The following is a 20695-nucleotide window of genomic DNA, read 5'->3' on the forward strand; positions in this document are numbered from 1 at the left end:
TCCAGACAATATAGTGAAACCTCATCTCTACTAAAAAATCAAAAAAAGTTAGTCAGACATGATGGCATACACCTGTAGTCCCAGCTACTCAAGAGACTGAGGCCACAGGTTGGCCTGAGCCCAGGAGGTCAAGGCCACAGTGAGCTATGATCATGCCACTGCACTCCAGCCTGAGTGACAGAGCGAGATCCTGTCTCAAATTAGAAAGTAAGTGAATAAACAAATATATACATACATACATTCTAAAGTCAAAGAAAATTTCAAACTTATGTGAATATTTAAAATCATAAAATTGTGCTCCTGGAAACAGAATTGTGGCAATAAAAGAAACCTTTCTAGTCTTGCGTAGAGCTTGTATACTCCAGTAGTTTGTAAACTGCCATCTATAGGGCCCTATTCCTCAGGGATCTGGGGGCATAGGGTTGGGAAGCAGGGGGTGCCAGGCCATGCAAACCTAGTTCCACCCAGAGTAATTCTTATTTCACATATTTACACATGAGCCTTTCAAATAAAATTGTATTGAAAATAGTTTTGCCCTTAAATCAGTTTGAAAAACACTAGTATAAACTTCACACTACTTCTGTGTCCTTGGTAACTCTGGGCCTCCATTTCCTGGTCTGTAAAATAAGAGAATGGTGCTATGATGCTTATGTTTTTATTTTGAACCCCCACCCACTTTCAGGTGAAAAAAAAAGACCCCAAGAGAGGCTAAGTGGTTTACTCAGGCCACATAGAGTTAATGACAGAACCAAGGCAAGAATTGAACCACCAACCCTAGTTGATTTTCCTCTCTTGCATCCTTTTTAAAAAAATTCCTACAAAGTAGATATAAACAAACTATGAAATTATATGGAAAAGGTATATCTATAATGAGGTATATAAGCAGCATGTAAAAATAGAGCTATACTGTATCATAAATTTGCCTTATTTAAGTCTTGTATGCTAGATGCAACATACATTGATTGAACCTTAACCTAATTTTATATTCATTCTTCAAGTTTATAAAAATATTTGGGGGAACTGTTTGTGTAGTCCATTTCTCTTTTACAAAGCTATCTATAAGTTGTTTTCTTCCTTATAAATTTCCACATAATCAGTGGAAGCATTTCATCATTCCATTAATCATTTATTTTATGTTAACTCTCATTGCATTTAAATTTAAAAGCATCACTAACAAGTTGTGAGGGTTTGGAAAGCAAGGATCTCTAGATTCAGGTCCTTTCACTCATCACTTTTGCTCTGCTCATTTTCCTGTCTTCATCCCCTCCTCTCTAAGTCAACTATATCCATGAAGAGGAAACAAAGTCATAAGACTTTGTTTGAGAAGTGTGTATGGAAAGAAAGGCAGTCATGTTCCTTGGCCTTCTCGATGGTGGGAGGTATTTGCAGGCTGATTGCACACCAGCCTTGGGGGCTTTTTTGTTTAAAGGTAAAATAAAACAAAACAGCTCACAGAGACATCTCCTTCCTCCCCCCGCTTCTGCCTCCATGAGTAACTACCCATATGACATGCTGCTGCTGAGACCAAGGAATGAGTGAGTAAAGGTGTTTAGAAGTGAAATATTGGTCCTAGTTAAGTTAAGTGTCCTTTTCAAGTAAGTTTTAAAACTTTGTAATGTGGACCCCGTATTAACTTAGGAGTCATATAATTTGAACACAGGCTAAGCTGCCTCTGCATCGTTAAAAAGGATTTGGGTATCCCAGGAATATGCAGTAGGAATACGCAGTAGGAAAGATGGCAGGGACGATGTTTAACATACCTAAGACAAACTTTCTGAGGACGTCACAGCATCCATTTCACATGAACAAACTTAGCAGAATTGGCAAGACCTGCACATGGCAACATATTGTTACTCATTTTTCAGGATAACAAAAAATAATTAAAAGTAACATTGGCTTAACGCTGATAAATAGTTCAGTGTGACTTCTCTCCTCTCAACCTCTGGAATAGGTTCAAATTGATGAGAATTTTGGATTAGAGCCCTTATGTTATTTTTTGAAAAGTTTTATCAAGTTTCATATATACCTATATTAATGGTAAGATGCTGGTCTTGCCATGGGCAAAGAGATAAAAATGATACCGAGACCTTGTAAAGAATAGCTGGACATGAAAGTGCACACCTGTAACCCCAGCAGCTCAGAAGGCTGAGATGGGAGGATTGCTTGAGCCCAGGAGTTCAAGGCTGCAGTGAGCTGTGATCATACTACTGTACTCCACCCTGAGCAGCAAAGCATGACCCCATCCCTAAAAAAAGGAAAAGAATAAAACATTTCACATTTAATTTAATTGCTGTGTTTAGAATTTATTTCACAAGTCTAGAAAGAAACAGGATAATTTCTGTTATGATGGTGCTTTCTGAGGTTTTGATGATTTTCTTTGCTTATTGCTTTGTTGAATGAGGGCAGTCTGAATTAGTAGTTGAATCTGAGATTTCCTGTGTCTGTGTACTTTTTTCCCAAACACGTTTTAACTGAGTCAGAGCAATTCCACTGGTGGAGAAAAATCAAGATGTCATGGGTACTTTTGTTGTTCTACCAAATTGGGTCACCTGTTACAACACTCACCTTTTACCACAAAGTCTTCTTGCTCTTCAATTTTTGTTTTTATTATGCTTGACTTAAAGCTATACAGTTAGCAGTAATAGTCATATAATTGTGGTCGAGAAAAGCATAATATCCTCTTGAAATCTGTAAGAAAAGTAATGCTTGTTTAAAGATAGTGCCAAATCTTGCTGAAGAATGATCTTGCAGAAATCTGATTGTGAAGAAGGAAATCTAAAAAGGCCAAACAAGCTTCAGTAGAGATAACACCGGGAAAGCAGTTACTCAAACAAGACTGAAAGAGAAGGTTGTACTCCTTTTCTTTCATTTCATTTTGTTTTTATGTTTTCTGGATTACTGAAATAATTAGGAACATATGGTATATCTCCTTCATTTGTATATTATTGAACTTCAACATAATAACAATTCGTATTTTCTTTGTGAATGTTTAACGGATCCTTTCCATAACATGTGATTATCTCTAAAAAAAATTGCAATTCATTTTACAGCAACATTAGGTTGATTTATAGAATACTATATATCATATCAAACTCTATTTCCCTCAGTATAATTTGAAGTTAATGTTTCAGATTCTAAAGGAAGTATCCAACATTCAGGTTATAATTTGGTACCCTTGAAAGTGCTTATTGTTTTTCTCATGAAGGTGCCGTTAATAAAACAAGATATACTGAGCACATTTTGTAGATTTAAAGAGTTTTCAAATTCAAAATCTTGCATATGGCTCAATGTGTATTACTCTGAAAATATAGAGTATACTATAAAGCATATGAAGGAAAGATAGGCTGAAAGATATATTTAGAGCTTAAGTAGTATACCACATTGTATTGGGAGATTAATTTAAACTGATTCACAACTGAATTTTTCTTTTTTTTTTTTTTTTTTTTTTTTTTTGTCACATACCTGAAAGCTGACTTTACTTATAAAGAGCGCTTAAACTCTCTGGAGAACTGCTTCCTTGGTTTTTCATGGGAGCAAATATATTGTCCTGATAGACATTCCTGTTCAGAACAGGTGTATTCTCTCCCCATTCAGGAAGTTGGTGGGTTTCCAGCATGTGAATATTGACTGTGTTGTCTTTTCTCATTTTTTACTTACTACTTGTTTTTCCTCTTCTTCCACAGCAATCAATCAATAAGAACAAGTCCCAGGACTTCAGACTAGGCTCAGAATCTATGACACAGTAAGCAACTTCTTCAAAATAATATGCAGTGATAAATGGGGTTTTCTTTTAAGGACAATTTCTCCATTTCTCATTTTTATAATATTATCAAACTATAAGTTAAATTTAGCTTGTTTAAGCTACAAATTTTTTTTCTTTTCTTTTTTTTTTTTTTTTTTTTTTTGAGACGAAGCCTTGCTCTGTCTCCCACGTTGGAGTACAATGGCACAATCTCGGCTCATTGCAACCTCCACCTCCTCTCCTGGGCTCAAGTAATTCTCCTGCCTCAGCCTCCCAAGTAGCTGGGATTACAGGCACACGCCATCGTTCCCAGCTAATTTTTGTATTTTTAGTAGAGACAGGGTTTCACCATGTTGGCCAGGCTGGTCTTGAACTCTTGACCTCAGGTGATCCAGCTTCCTCAGCCTCCCAAAGTGCTGGGATTACAGGCATGAGCCACTGTGCCCGGCCATTTGAACTATGAATATTTTAATAGTTGGACTCTGAGAATGTGTATTATTACAAAGTTATAAGAAATCCTATTAAACTAGTATCACACAAAACTTTAGAGGACCTATTTTGTCATTTATTTTTACTTGAGTACTATTTTGAAATACCATTAACTGAAAACAATGATGTGCTAAAAGTAAAATTATGAATGCCTTTTTTGAAGCATTAAGAAAAAAGCTAATAAGCAGAACATTGTCTTTATATATTCTCTATAAATGCTTAACGTATTTGAGTAATTTATTTTGAAGTATTTATTTTAAAAGAACTCTGGAAAGTTTTTATATTTTTAATTAGTACTTGCTGTTTCACTTAATATGGCCATACAAAGTCACTCTTTTACCTCAAAAAAAATTTTTACATCAAAACGTTCCCAAAATATTTCTCAATTTTTATCATTTTAGATTATCTTTTGGACCTAACATTATGTCTAAACTTTATATTCAAATTACATTACTAACAAAATATAACAGGAGTGTAACAGCCTTGAACAGCTTAGCTATCATACCCTCGGATCCCATCACCACCACCCCCACATACATTGCTGGGTGCTTGCTTACTCAGGCATGCACACAGACAATCCCTGCTGAGGTTCCTTGGGGAAAATATTTGTTCAAGTTAATCCTGCTCTATGCTTTGGCAATTTGACGAATAATATGTCTCTTCCAGTACAAAAATTCTGATTCAGATGACAGTTATTTACAGGAATTGTCTAATAAAATCATGCAGCATTTCACAAGAAGTATTTCATTATACAGATGAAAGACAAATGTAATTTTTAAGAGTCACAGAATCATGATCTGGAAGATACCTTAGAAATTCTTTCTATAATCTCTCTGTTTTATAGTTAAGAAAACTAACGGGAAAGGCCTTGTGCAAATTTCACAGGGCGTATTTGTTAGCACTTGAACCACAACCTAAAATCTCCAGATTCCCAGACTACTGGCTTCTTGTTGTTGTTGTTGATTTTCTTTTTAGCTAGATTTAGTATTCACAGACTCCATGGTAAGTTATCATTTTGTTGTAAGTTTTCTTTCTTTTTCAGAGAAAAAACCAATCATGTAACTATTTATAGCCCTGTATAGCTTCAGAGCACATTCACTCGTGTTATTACATTTGATTCTCATAGTATCCTTGGAGGAGGGACAGATCAGTATTCTGACTCTTGTTTTTCAAATGGAGAAACAAGATCTAAAAGGCTATGACTTGTCTCGGATCCCTGCATGTGGTATGTGGAGACCCAGTCCCACAACATGGGTCCCCTGATTTCAGTCTGTGGTTCTTCTTATGCCGTCCCTCTGCCTGTCATATGGTTCAAGCACACATCCCAGGTTTTATAGTTTCTTGTTTTTCTGTTATCTGTCAGATTATGTTTTTAGTTCCAGTCTCTGGACAATTAAAATTTTACATAATAGTGGATAAATAGTCACTGACCCTAAGGAGCTTATACTCAACAACAAAATACACTAGAAACAATAAGGACAGACTGTTTCAACAACTGGAAAAAAAAAATGACCATGTTTAACACATCATGGGAACAGTGCTCTTGGTGTCTTTGCACATATTTCATAAAAATTGTGAGAACTTTTTACTTAATATTATGCAAATGAAAAAATATCTCCTACAATCACCTCACTCGGTCTACATTTTATACCAGTTTTCACAAGATACAGAGATCCATGTCATGCCCTCCAGATTAAAGTTCAATAAAACCTCACAAACATCTCAGCTTCTAAAGGATGTCAGGATAGCTCAGCTTCTCTTTTTGAAGATGCTTCTGAAAATAAAAATTTTCATGAGAAGTTCAGATATGTCTAAATGCCCAAATTCATCTAAGGCTTTTGGACTTTCCCTACTTAGAATTTCTTAGAAGTAAGGATGAATTAAGATAGATTTCTCATGACTTGAAAACTGTAGGCGAGTTGATGGTGGAAACACTAGATCCCAGCAAGTACAAAGAAGTCATTTCTTTGATTTACCTAAATGAGTTTCTTGTACCCAAGTAAATGGACAGAGGCTAATTTTTTGTTTCTTTGCAGCCCTGGCTTTCAGTTTGTAACATTTGCTTATTAGTTGGTTGAGCAATATATGTAAATAAGCCACATTCGGCCTCTTATTACTCTCCACTTGAATTTCTTTTTTTTTTTTTTAGAAATATCAGTCACTTCTGTGCAAGCAATTTATACACATTTTAGTAAAACTACATTCTCTACATTCTCTTTTTTAAGATATCAAGAAGAAACTTCTATAGGTTAATTTAACAAAGGTATTTTCCTGAAAATCTTAAACTTCTACCTTTTATACCGCATGCCCCATGATATTTCTTCATATATGATCTGCTGCCTCAGTCAGAGTTGGCAAGGAGGCTGCTATAAATATGTTGTCATCCTTAACAAGTAGTATTAATGTTCCATAGTTACTAATATAGCCTATATTGAATTTTGTTGGGTTTTTCTAACATAGCATCCTTTATTTCATTAACAACTTTGTTCAGAGGGAGGTTAATTCATATAGTTAATCATATTAAAGTCTTTTATTTATAAGCCCTGAATCTGAACTCAATGAATGAAATCTCTTCTTAATCTAGTGCAGCTATAAATGTCAATTCCAAGTATAATGTCAAATTCCTTATAAATGTCAAATCCAAGTGATAGGATTATCACTTCACTGTATGTTTTTTCCATCTTTATAATAACCATTCTAGGCTCTTTCATTTCTGTTTCTTTTTATGAGGAGGTAGTTTATAGTCCACGTTTTTTTTTTCTAAAATAATCCTGCTACTCACCACTTTTCTGCCTTTTTTTACCCTCATCCCACTCCCAGTTTCTGAAATTGAAGCCATTTATTGTCATGTGCGTGACCTCACAGTATGCTCAGCAGTGAGCTAGATGCATTGAGAAATATTAAAGAAGCGTTACAGGTCAGATGAGGAAATGGAAATAAGAAGCATTTAAAAGGCAACCAATAATATAATTAGATGGAAAATGATGTGATGCAAATTGTAATTACAGAAGAGAGCTGAATGAGAAGGCAGGAGGAGTATGCATAGCTAGAGAAGGCCTCTAGATGAAGGTAAGGCTTCAACTGAGCTTTTGTCCTCCTTATGGGAGGGTATTTGGATGTGATGTGGGAAAGAACTAGTCTAAAGGAGCATAGGGCTATGAAGAGAGGGGAGAGAGTGGGAGGAGACTGATTGATTAGTGACTTGGAGTTGAGGAATTGCAGTAGGAGAGAAAAACAGGATAGAGATTGTGGCTTTAGAAGAATGCAATGTGAGTGTTTTGAGGGCATCTGATGATGGAAGGTGGAGCTAGGAGACATGTCTTGCTGTGTTTGCCCAGCATTTTGCATGAGCCTGAGCAAACATTATTTGTCTGTATCAAGAATTTGGTCTTGTCCTAGACCTTGATGCTACTGCCATAAAGAGGAAGGATCAGGATCAGTCTTTCAAGGTGTCAGTGGTTCATTAGTGAGCATTAGTCCAATTGGGAAAATGTGATCATCTGCTCTCTGATCTGGGTGCTATGCTAGGCACTGAAATGCAGTGACGAATGATACAATACACAGCTTGTACATTGTGGAAGTGCCCAGTGTGGCCAGGAAGACAGACACATAATACAGTCATTTGCTAAATATAGATTTGCTGAGCACCCTCGATGTCACACACAGTATTCTAGGCACTGAGGATACAGCAGTAAACAGATAAAAAAATCCCTGCTATAAGGAGCTAACATTTTATTTACCTTCATGCAAAATAAGTGAAATGTCTAATTATACCAGATGTATGCTACACTATGGAGAAAAATAAAGCATGGGTAGGGGAAAGGAGAGGAGACATGAAGGTTGCAGTTATAAATCGGGGCGTGAGAGAAGGCCTGAGAAAAGTGGAAGGAGGCAGGGAATTGAGTAATGTGAGTAGGTAGAAGACAGGTGACTCGGGCCCTGAACAGAAGCATACCTGTTACCCTCAAAGAAAAGTAAGGAAATTTTAGGGTTTTTAGAGTAGAGTAAGCAAGTGGGAGAGATTGGATAAAATCAGAGACAGTAACAAGACCTTATATACTATTGTAAGACTTTTGGCTTTTACATCAAGTGAAGCAGGAAGCCATTAAACACAGGAAGTGACTTACAATTTAACAGAATCCCTCTGACATTTAAGGTAAGAATAGACATTAATGGACAAGGGTTGAATCAGGGAGACCAGTTAAAATAATATTGAAATTATCCAGGTGAGACTTGGTGGTGGTGCCTTGGAAAAAAGTGGGAGCAATGAAGTCAGTGAGAAGAGGTCAGATTTTGTGTATGCATATATATATATTTATATATATATATATATATATATATATATATATATATTTTTTTTTTTTTTTTTTTTTTTTTTTCCTTGAGACAAGGTCTTGCTCTGTCATCCAGGCTGGTGTGCACGGCTCACTGCAGCCTCGATCTCCCAGGCTCAAGTGATCCTCTGACCTCAGCCGCCCAAGTAGCTGGGACTACAGGTGCATGTCACCATGCCTGGCTAATTTTTGTATTTTTAGTAGAGACGGGGTTTCACCATCTTGGCCAGGCTGGTCTCAAACTCATGACCTTGTGATCCACCTGCCTAGGCCTCCCAAAGTGCTGGGATTACAGGCGTGAGCCACCACACCCGGCCATGTATTTCTAATTTATAGAGCGATACACTTGATATAAAATAAATTGCGGCCAAGCACAGTGGCTCATACCTGTAATCCCAGCACTTTGGGAGGCCGAGGCAGATGGATCATCTGAGATCAGGAGTTTGAGACCAGCCTGGTCAACATGGTGAAACTCCGTCTCTACAAAAAATACAAAAAAATTAGCCAGGCGTGGTGGCGGGCGCCTGTAATCCCAACTACTCAGGAAGCTGAGGCAGGAGAATCGCTTGAACCTGGGAGGTGGAGATTGCAGTGAGCCAAGATCGTGCCACTGCACTCCAGCCCGGAAGACAGAGTGAGACTCCATCTCAAAAAAATAAAATGAAATAAAATAAAATAAACGGTTTAAGTTTTGACATGGGTAAATACCCATGAACCATCACCACAATTAAGGTAATGAGCATACCATCTCTCTAAGACTTCTGATGCTCTTTTGTAATTTTGCCCTCCTACATCTTTCTTCCCTTGCCTGAGCCGTATCCCCAGATAATCACTGATCTACTTTCTCTCACTGTCTAGAGTTTTAAATACCACAGTTTGTTTATTCATGTACTTTTGTTGATGGACCTTTGAATCATTTCCACTTTGCGGCTACTACAAATAAAACTAATGTCAACATTTATGTACAAGTTTTTGTGGCTACTACAAATAAAGCTAATATCAACATTTATGTACAAGTCTTTGTATGAACATAGGAGGGTTTTTTGTTTAACATCGTGTCACTGAAAGAGGCATTGAAGAAGGTTATGCTTTCATTTTTCTTGGGTGACACCTAGGAGTAGAACGGCTGGATTATATAGTTTGTTTATGCTTAACTTTTTAAGAAACTGCCAAATTGTTTTCCATATGATTGTACCATTTTACAGTCCTACCATCTACCAACATGTATGAGTTCTGCTTCCTCACCAGTATTTCATATGGTTAGTCCTTCTAATTTAGCCATTCTAATACATGTAGAGATATATCGTTGTGGTTTGATTTTGCATATCCCCAACAACTAATGATGATAAGCATCCTTTAATGTGCTTATCTTCCATGCATACATCTTCTTTGGTGAAATTTCTGTTCAAATCTTTTACTAGCCGGGCGCGGTGGCTCAAGCCTGTAATCCCAGCACTTTGGGAGGCCGAGGCGGGTGGATCACGAGGTCAGGAGATCAAGACCATCCTGGCTAACATGGTGAAACCCCGTCTCTACTAAAAATACAAAAAACTAGCCGGGCGAGGTGGCGGGCGCCTGTAGTCCCAGCTACTCGGAGGCTGAGGCGGGAGAATGGTGTGAACCCGGGAGGCGGAGCTTGCAGTGAGCTGAGATCGCGCCACTGCACTCCAACCTGGGCGACACAGCGAGACTCCGTCTCAAAAAAAAAAAAAAAAAATCTTTTACTCATTTGTATTAGGTTGTTTGTTTTATTAAGTTTTAAGAATTATTTATATATTCTAAATATGTTCTTTATCAACTATGTGATTTTCAGATATTTTTCCTAATCTCTGTTTTGCCTTTTTATTCTTTTAGCAGTGACTTTTGAAGAGCAAATTTTTTTACTTTGTTGAAGTCACATTTATCAAATTTTTTCTTTTACAAATCATACTTTAGTATAATGTCTAAGAAACCTCTGCCAACTCAAAGCCACTAAAGTTTTCTCTTATATTTTCTTGTAGAAGTTTTATAATTTTTTATTTAAGACTATGAACTGTTTTCATTTAGTTTGTGTGTGTGATATGTGATGGGAGTTTTGGATCAGAGTTTGCTTTTTTTCTTTTTTTTTTTTTTGCATTTGGATATCCAGTTGTTCCACCATCATTTGTTGAAAAACAACTCGGTCTCAACTGAATGGCCTTGCACGTTTGTTGAAAATCAGCTCTTAATATATATGTGGGTCTGTTTATGGTCTATCTGTTATTTTTCTGTTTTTCTTTTGGGTTTTTTTGGGGAGGGTTGGTTGGTTATTTGTTTTGAGGCAGAATCTCCCTTTGTCATCCAAGCTGGAGTGCAATGGCATGATCTTGGCTCACTGAAACCTCTGCCTCCAGGGTTCAAGCAATTCTCCTGCCTCAGCCACCCGAGTAGCTGGATTAATAGGCGTACACCACTACACAAGCTAATTTGGGTTTTGGTGTTTTTTTTTTTTTTTTTTTTTTTGAGACGGAGTCTCGCTCTGTCGCCCAGGCTGGAGTGCAGTGGCCGGATCTCAGCTCACTGCAACCTCCGCCTCCCGGGTTCAGGTGATTCTCCTACCTCAGCCTCCTGAGTAGCTGGGATTACAGGTGCACACCACAACACCCGGCTAATTTATTGTATTTTTAGTAGAGATGGGGTTTCACTATGTTGGCTAGGCTGGTCTCAAACTCCTAGCCTCAAGTGATCCACCTGCCTCAGCCTCCCCAAGTGCTGGAATTGCAGGCATGAGCCAAAGCACCCAGCCAATTATTTTTCTATTTCTCTATCTTTATGCTACTACCACATTATTTTAATTACTGAGTAGTTTTATAGTATGTCTTGAAATCAGATAATATTAGTCCTCCAACTTTGTCCTTTTCAAAGTTGGTTTGACTATTTAATATTTAGGGTTCTTTCCATTTCCACATGAATTTTAGAATTAGCTTATGAATTTCTATAGCATATTCCAATTGATATTGCCTTTAATCCAGATATTAATTTGGGGAGAATTGACATTTTAACAATATTCAATCATCTGAGTCATTAACATGATATATCTTTGCATTTATTTACGACTTCTTTATTTTCTCTTAGTAATGTTTTTTTTGTTTCCAATGTGTAGGTCTTGGACATACAGTGTATAGGTCTTTGGTTGATTTATTCCTACATATTTCATATGTAAATGGTATTGTTTTTAAGTTTCAATTTACAGGTATTTGTCACTAGTTTATAGAAATACTACCGATTATTGTATGTCGATCTTGTTTTATGTCACGCTACTAAACTCACTTGTTTGTTGTAATAGCTTTTAGTAGATTCCACGAGATAGTCTATGTAGACAATCATGCAAATAAAAAACAGTTTTCTTTCTTCACAATCTGGGTGACTTTAATTTTTTTTTTTTCACCCTGTTACACTGGGTAGAACCTCTAATACAGTGTTGAATAAAACTAGTGAGAATAGACATTCTTGTCTTGTTCCTGATCATGTGGGAAATGAACAGGAAAGCATTTGCTCTTTTACCATGAAGTATGATGTTATTCCAGGTTTTTTATAAATGCCCTTTATTAGGTAGTTTCCCTTTCCTAAGAGTTTTTGTCAGGAATAGATGTTTGATTTCTCAAATGTGTTTTTGCATTGGTTAAGTAATCTATGGTTTTTGTTTTTAAATTTCTTAATATGGTGAATTACATTGATATTCAAATGTTAAACCAACTTCGAGTTCCTGGGAGAAACCCTACTTAGTGGGCGTGTTATCCTTTTTATAAATTGTTGAATTTGATTTGCTAAAATTTCTTTTAGAACTTCTTGCATTTCGTTCATGAGAAATATGGGTCTGTAATTTTTTTTTTTTTGGTAACATCTTAAGCTGATTTTGATAAGGAGATAATTCTGGCTTCATGGAACAAGTTGGGAAGAATTCCCACCTCTTCAATTTTCTGAAATAGTCTGTGTAGATTTAGTATTACTTCCTCCTTGTGTAATTTCTATTTCTTTATTCATATTCTCTATTTAGTGAGACCTTGCTCATACATTAGTTCTTTAGACATGTTTCCTTTAGTTCTTTGAACACATTTTTGTTTACGGATTTTGAGTCTTTGTCTAGTAAGGCCAGTGTCTGGGCTTCCTCGGGGACAGTTCTGTTCATTGCTAGTGGGAATAAACACTGTTCGGGGCCTCCAGTAATTTTCCCAGATGTGTGCACTCATCAGTTCTCTGCTGGATACTTGAGGGGAACCTTCTGCGGATCTTCATTGTCTGTGGCTTGGCTCAGTATTTTGAAAATTGTTGTTTCATGTGTTTTGTTCAGGTTTTGTTGCTGTTGTTGTTATTTTAGACGAGAGGTGAATCTAGTTCCTCCTACTCTATCTGGGCTACCAGCAAAGGTCTACATGTCCTATGTATTTTCAAGGTAGCTTTTTGATAGATTGTGTATAGATTGTGAGAGATAAAAGAAGAAAGAGGATCACTACAGTCTGATCTTCCTAGAGTGGGCTTTAGTGGTCAGAGAAAGCCAAAGAGGAAGACAGCATTTAAGACCATATAGACACGATGGAGTAAACAAGAAGAGTAGGGCCTGGAAGTCAGGAGCTAAGGCACAAAAGTATGGCAGTGCCTGGGATACCCTCAGACCAGCAAGTATGCATGGGGTCTCGTGTGTGTGTGTGTGTGTGTGTGTGTGTCCAGATAGTTAAACATTTCACCTAAAAGAAATGCAGATTTCTGACTTCTTGAAAATAATCCAGAGTTCTGGACCTCAGCTCTACATTCTTTGATGACATCCATCAATGAGCTGAGATGGGCTGCCTCCTTTAGATGAGTCATCCATTCTCCAGTTTGCCACAGTCCATTGTATCATTGTCTCTGCTGTATTATCTTTGGCTTGCTTCCCTTATTCACCTTATCAGTATAGAATATAGATTCCTTGGAAATAAGGGCAAAAGGGCACACTTCAGAAAGATTAAGATTGTGTGTTATCAGTGTTTTTTTCCAGAACTTAACCTTTCCTTTGTTCTTTTATCATTCTATCTAAATTTACTGTCGTTTCTTGTTTGTAATTTCTGACCTTTTCATTCTCAGTCATCTGACTTCATTTCACTTACTTATACATTTCTTTGTTAGTCTATTCAGAGTGCCACAGAGAATACCACAGACTTCATCGCTTAAACTACAGAAACTTATTTTCACATAGTTCTGGGAGCTAGAAGTCCCAAGATCAAGGTGCCAGCAGGATTGGTTTCCAGTGAGGCCTCTCTTCCTGGCTTAGAGATGTCTGCCTTCTCGTTGTATCCTCACGTGGCCTCTTCTCTGTGCAAAAAGAGCACGCTTTTCATCTTTCTCGTCTTCTGAGGACACTAGTCTTATTAGATTAGAGCCCCACTCTTCTGACTCCATTTAACCTTAGTTACCTCCCTAGAAGCCCCTGTCTCCAAATACAGTTACATTAGGAGTTCAGGTGTCAACATATGAATTTTGGGGAAATACCATTTGGTTCACAAGAATCTCTATTCAGTCCTATTTAATACCTGATTTTGAAATTCTTGCATCTTTTTCAAGCTCCTCTGTGGTGTTTCTCACCATTCCTAGACAACTTAGAGAGAAGATACTCTCTTCCATTCTTGTTTTCCTTTTTTTTTTTCATTGTTTTTGTGTTTTCTTTTTTTTTTTTTTTTTTTTTTTTTTTTTTTTTTCTGAGGCGGAGTCTCGCTCTGTCACCCAGCCTGGAGTGCAGTGGCCAGATCTCAGCTCACTGCAAGCTCCGCCTCCCGGGTTCACGCCATTCTCCTGCCTCAGCCTCCCGAGTAGCTGGAACTACAGGCGCTCGCCACCTCGCCCGGCTAGTTTTTTGTATTTTTTTTTAGTAGAGACGGGGTTTCACCGGGTTAGCCAGGATGGTCTTGATCTCCTGACCTCGTGATCCACCCGTCTCGGCCTCCCAAAGTGCTGGGATTACAGGCTTGAGCCACCGCGCCCGGCCTGTTTTCTTTCTCCTAATATAAAGTGCATTACTACACACTCATCCACAAAACATTTGTTTTATATTTTGCTGTTGCCATTGAATCATTTGGAAAGCTACATTGCTCATTCCACAGATCAGGATGTTACAGCTTTCTTATATATACACTTCCTTCATTTCTTTCTTGTCATTAATGAATGTCCTGTAGTTTTACGTGTGTGTGTGTGTGTGTGTGTGTGTGTGTGTGTGTGTGTGTGTGTTTCCACCTAAGTTGATAGAACTTTCCGATTTTTCCCAGGCATCTAATATTTTTCTGAGACAGATGAAATTTATTTTATTCTGTAAGTCCACAGATAATAGTTTTAGATTTTGACATTTATTTTATTCTTGTCCCTTTATCATGGCTAAAAAGGAGCTCAACCAGCCAAAGGTGTGTCTGTTTACATTATTTTAAGCAGCTCCCTGTCTCTCACCCCCGCGTATACTTGTTAGTTCTGCCGGATGTTTTTCTGTCATATCCTCACATTTATCCCCATTTTTATTTCCACTGCCACGTCCCTAGATCAAAGCCTCATCTGAGCTTTTACCTCAGCTCTCTTTTACTGGCTCCTTGTTTCTGATCTTTCCCTCCTATAGTTCTGAAATGAGCCAAGAACAGAGCCATGAGGACCAAGGACACATAATGGAAACACAGGTGAGGAAGAACGAGCAAGCAGGCCAAAAAGTCACTCTAATAGAGGTAAGAGAAAACCAATAGAAAGTTGTGCTATATTGTCAACAGGAAAAGATTTAGGAAAGCATGGTCAGCAAGGACAAATACCAGAGAGAGACAAGGACTGACAAGTCCCATTTGGGATCTGTAACCAGGAGGCCATTTGCGACCTTGGAGAAGATAGTTTTGATGGAGAAACCCAAAAACATAAATCAGATTGTCTCCAGCCCAAAGGGAAAAAGTCTGTAAGAAAAGTCTTACTTTCTTTAGAAGCTGGAATTTAAAGGAGAGAAAAGGCTAGGCGGTAACTAGTGGAAAACACAGGGTATAGAGAAGATCTTTATAACGAGGGGAATGACAAGAATATTTACAAACTGAAAGAGCCACTTGAGAAGGAGCCATCTGCGGTTTCGGAGCCGAGTGCTAGTCCCAGGGGGCCTAAGGAAATCCAGAGGATCACTGCTCAAGAGTGGGCCACTTTTTCTACTGAGACAGGCCAGTGGGAAAATGTGTTTGGATGGTAGGGGTTGGTGTGTAAGAAAGGCAGGAAAGGCCTGCCAGAAGGCCTTTTCTCTATCAAGTAGAAGTGAAGTTTCCGTTGAAAGTGAAACTCCAGGCCGGGCGCGGTGTCTCAAGCCTGTAATCCCAGCACTTTGGGAGGCGGAGACGGGCGGATCATGAGGTCAGGAGATCCAGACCATCCTGGCGAACACGGTGAAACCCCGTCTCTACTAAAAATACAAAAAATTAGCCGGGCGCGGTGGCGGGCGCCTGTAGTCCCAGCTACTCGGGAGGCTGAGGCAGGAGAATGGCGTGAACCCGGGAGGCGGAGCTTGCAGTGAGCCGAGATCTCGCCACTGCACTCCAGCCTGGGTGACAGAGCGAGACTCCGTCTCAAAAAAAAGAAAGTGAAATGTTACAAACTGTTCGTGTCCACATTTATAAATTTGTCATTTTGTAGGAACTAGATTCAAAATTTTCGTATTTTTATTTTTCCATTGTAGAAAACTAAAATCTAATTGTACAGAAGCATATAGATGAATTAGAAGCATATAGATTATATAATCATGGGCTAATGAATGATTTTTAACCTTGATACCAGAATTGGAAAACATTATAAAACAGATTTTTAAATAATGGAAACTTTAAAATTATGCAAGTCAAAGAGGAAAAACATCAGAATTTTTAAATGAACAGTAACTTGGAATGGAAGAGATTTACCCATAAAAGAGTAATACTTTTTTTTTTTTTTTTTTTTTTTTTTTTTTTTTGAGACATCTTGCTCTGTCACCCAGGCTAGAATACAGAGGTGCAATCTTAGCTTACTGCAATCTCCACCTCCCGGGTTCAAGTGATTCTCCTGCCTCAGCCTCCTGAGTAGCTGGGACTACAGGCACACATCACCACACCCAGCTAATTTTTGTATTTTTAGTAAAGACAGGGTTTTGCCTTGCTGCCCAGGCTGGTCTTGATCTCCTGACTTCAAGCGATCCACCTGCCTCGGCCTCCCAAAGTGCTGGGATTATAGGTGTGAGCCACTGCACCTGGCCAAGAGTAATACCCTTAACAAACAAAACGCTCTAAGAGGAGCTTTTTCAACAAGAAAAAAAAAAAAAGAAGTAGAAAAATGGGACAAAGGTATACACAGGACATTCTTAAAGGATTCTTAAAGGGATAGATATAAATGGCCACAGACATATGAAAAATGTTTACCATCCATTGATCAAATTAATGAAAATAAAAACAATAAAACGAGATGGTATTTTACCCTTTCAAAATGACAAGGTTCAAACTTATGATACATACCTAGTATTGATGAGAAAATGGAACGTGGGTTCCTGCTTACACTGCTGGTAATACTATAAGATTGATCCATTCTTTGTGGAGTATAATTAGGTAATATGTTGGGGTTTGTTTTTTTTGTTTTGTTTTCAAAATGTGCATGTCTTTGACCTAACAGTTCAACTTCAAGGAATCTCTTGTAGGAAAGTATTCAAGTACACATGGAGAGATTTAGTTAAAAGGCTACTCCTTTGAGCAGTATTTTTAAAATAAAGGGTTGATTAAAATATGAAATATTTATATAACAGAATATCATATGGTTATTATTCATCATATTATGGAAGTATTTTTATGGACATGAAAATATCTTTATGATTTTTAAGTAAAAGATTATAAAATAGTTTATATAATATACATCAAAAGACATCAATAATTATATGAGTAGTAAGATTATAGTGATTTTTTTCTTCTGTTTTAACTTTGTGCATTTTCTCATTTATCTACTTAGTGTATATTTACTACTCGATCATTTCTTTCAAAATGAATGTAATTGTTAGAAATTTTCTAACACAGCCTGTTGTTTCTACATTTAAAGAAACCAAGGTTTCAAAGTTACAGCTACAAAGTGCCGAGCTAGGAATTAATCTTCTTGATCCCAAGTTCAGGGCTGTTTTACACATTGCTTTGTATATGAACTCTGATTAGATGGACAGTGCTTCCAGTCAGGGGCTATTATTTAATACATACTCACATTTTTTTCCTCTACTGCACTTAGCCTGGTGTCTTGCCACAGAAGTAAACCTTCAGGAAAGATCTATTGGATTGAATGTCTTGTGGGGTAAGGTCCAGGTTTTTTTGTTGTGTTTTGTTTTTGTTTTTGTTTTTTTGAAAGGGAACCTTGCTGTGTTGCCCAGGCTGGACTGCAGTGGTGCGATCTCAGCTCACTGTAACCTCCGCCTCCTGGATTCAAGTGATTCTCCTGCCTCAGCCTCCTGAGTAGCTGGAATTACAGGCACCCACCACCACACCTGGCTAATTTTTGTATTTTAGTAGAGATGGGGTTTCACCATGTTGGCCAAGCTGGTCTTGAACGCCTGACCTCAAGTGATCCACCCGTTTCAGCCTCCCAAAGTGCTGGGATGACAGGCATGAGCCACTATGCCCAGCCACGGCCCAGAATTTTTATGAACCATATTCCCCAGACATAATATACACACAAACACTAACCTAGTTTCATACTTGTTTTCGTAAGCTTGCTAAGAAGAATGTTTCTTTCTCTTTTCATCACAAGAGCCTTTAAAAAGGCCTTTGCTTCATTACTTTCTTCCTCTGTTAGATTATAGAGATACTTTATGAGAAGATAGAGAGGGAATGGCTTTGCATTTATTCTTGTCTTTTGGTTAGATGTCTTCTCCTCCCTCTTTCAGCACATCCCTGTTGTCTCCTAGTTTTCAGGTCCCTTTGCTGTTAGCGTTCATCAAGCCAGTGTGCGACTCTTGATTTTCCTCCCATCGTCAGGAAGGGTGGGCCAATGTCCGAAGGGTGCACGTGATCATCTTTATTCTGTCTCTTTTCTCCCTTTTATGCGCCATCTTTGTCATTCTCTATCCAGTGTGTTTCTTCCTCTTCTAAGTCTGAATCATTTCCCTCAAAGATGTTATCTTTGCTGCCTACTTTAGATTTTTCAAGTTGAATTTCTCTTTGGGTTCCTCTCCTGAAGGTCCTTCTGGCTTCTCTGTTTACTTCTCACAGTGCAGTCACCACCTGATTGATTTCCCTTGTCCTACATCTTCTGCACGTGCAGGATCCATCTCACTAATTTCCAGCTGTTGTTCTCCCCTTCTCCCCCTTCCCTTTTCTGTTTTTCTTATTCTTTGTTGTCCTCGCGCTACCATGAACTCTTCCTCTCACTTTGTTTTTTCTTATTCTTCCTCTGAGATCCTTTACCCTCCTCACTGCCTTTTTGCATGTGACTTTAGCCCAGCCTTCATTGAAACTACTTTCTTTTCCATTTTTATCAGATCCTAATTTGGCGAAAGTTTTATGTACTTTTTCTGTTTATGTACAGGGAGACTTTTTTTGCCCCTAGTGATATTATACCTCGGCATGCCATATCTGTACCATTTTTATACTCAACTTCATGTGCATTCATGAACTTCCCTGGAACATATTTTTGGGCTTCTATATATGATACAAGCTTACCTGGAGTAGCTCCATTTAACAAATTTAAAATCAAGAAACATCAAGTAACAAAGAATGTTTTGCCCTTCATATGTAAATGTTTTTTATATGAAAAGATAGGGCGACCATTGATTTAAGATTGGGCCTGTTCCTTAAAGCACAGGTGTCCCCAGCCCCTCCTGTGCCCCCAGGGAGAGCCCTTCAGGAATGGTTAGCTGACGCCCTTTCTTGCCACAATGTGCCAGCTGTCACTTTTTCTTAGGAGTGGTCGATGGAGTTGACTGCTACCTTAACCAGATTTGCCATCATTCTGAAACTGCCATGTATTTTCTAAGGACAACCAGGTGTTAAGCCTTTCTCTTTAGAGGAAGGACAGTAACCTTTTTGTGTAAGTCCAGAACTCATCGATGCTGTATGAATGATTGCATTAAAAAATGTTAGGTTTAGCCCCACTAGTTTATCTCACACTAGTTGTAGTGCAAATACTACCTGCTCTCTAAGGAAGCAACTTCTTATTTCATCTGCATATTGATTCTTGATTTTTATGAATTGTATAATTTGTTTTACATCAGAGCCACATCTAGATGCTTAATTGTTGCTATCTTGATCAATCAGAAATGAGACAACCCATTTTTTAATTGATTTGAAAAATGTAATAACCTAATTATATAAAGTAGGCATAGCTTAGACTAAATGAAAGAATGCTATTTAATAAAATTACCTATGCCCTTTCGAATCACTAACCCTGAATATCATTCAGGAGGACTTTTTTTCCCATTGAATGAAGAATTTCATATACTCTGATTGCCTGCTCTTCATTTCTGGAAGTTACTCATGGTTTGGAGTTTTTAGTGTCTATATTTGGGAATTATATTTATTTCTTGCTTACATTAACCTGTCAATGCAGGAGCAAGCCTTAAACAATTGCTAATGATCCAAAGAGATGCTAACAATATGTTTGAGAGGCAAACTAGAAGATAGGAAATTAGTATTTTGGTCTTTTTTGGTTGTGTTTGTATGTGTTTATGTTTTACACAGTGTCTTTTATTACCTGTGCTATTGCCTGAGCACACTAAGATTTGGTTGTAGTCAGAAGACATTATTCAAATTTATTTAGTACATTTTGTATATTTTTCTTTCCAGTAAAGAATTGAAGAAAAGTGAAGAGATGCCCAAATGCACAGAGGTGAAAATGACAAATTAAACCAAATGGAATTTCTCTTCAGAGTTCAGAATTTTCAGATATTAGGGAGGAAGAAAGGATCCACTACTACTTGTTCTTATGAATGACTCTAGAAAAATCACAATCGCCGGGCGCGGTGGCTCAAGCCTGTAATCCCAGCACTTTGGGAGGCCGAGACGGGCGGATCACGAGGTCAGGAGATCGAGACCATCCTGGCTAACACGGTGAAACCCCGTCTCTACTAAAAATACAAAAAAACTAGCCGGGCGAAGTGGCGGGCGCCTGTAGTCCCAGCTACTTGGGAGGCTGAGGCAGG

General features: G+C 38.0%; 1 protein-coding gene across 1 annotated transcript in view; it reads left to right on the top strand.

The window, feature by feature from the left end:
* Nucleotides 1-20495, top strand: part of AHI1 (Abelson helper integration site 1) — a 226399-nt gene extending 205904 nt beyond the window's left edge. Inside the window, 3 exon segments of the mRNA XM_030929352.1 lie at nt 3684-3742; nt 15158-15260; nt 20340-20495. Coding sequence (XP_030785212.1) covers nt 3684-3742; nt 15158-15260; nt 20340-20342 — 165 coding nt within the window. The 3' untranslated portion in view covers nt 20343-20495.
* The last annotated feature ends 200 nt before the right edge of the window (nt 20496-20695 follow it).

Source organism: Rhinopithecus roxellana, chromosome 4 (assembly GCF_007565055.1).
Source record: "Rhinopithecus roxellana isolate Shanxi Qingling chromosome 4, ASM756505v1, whole genome shotgun sequence".
NCBI lineage: Eukaryota > Metazoa > Chordata > Mammalia > Primates > Cercopithecidae > Rhinopithecus > Rhinopithecus roxellana.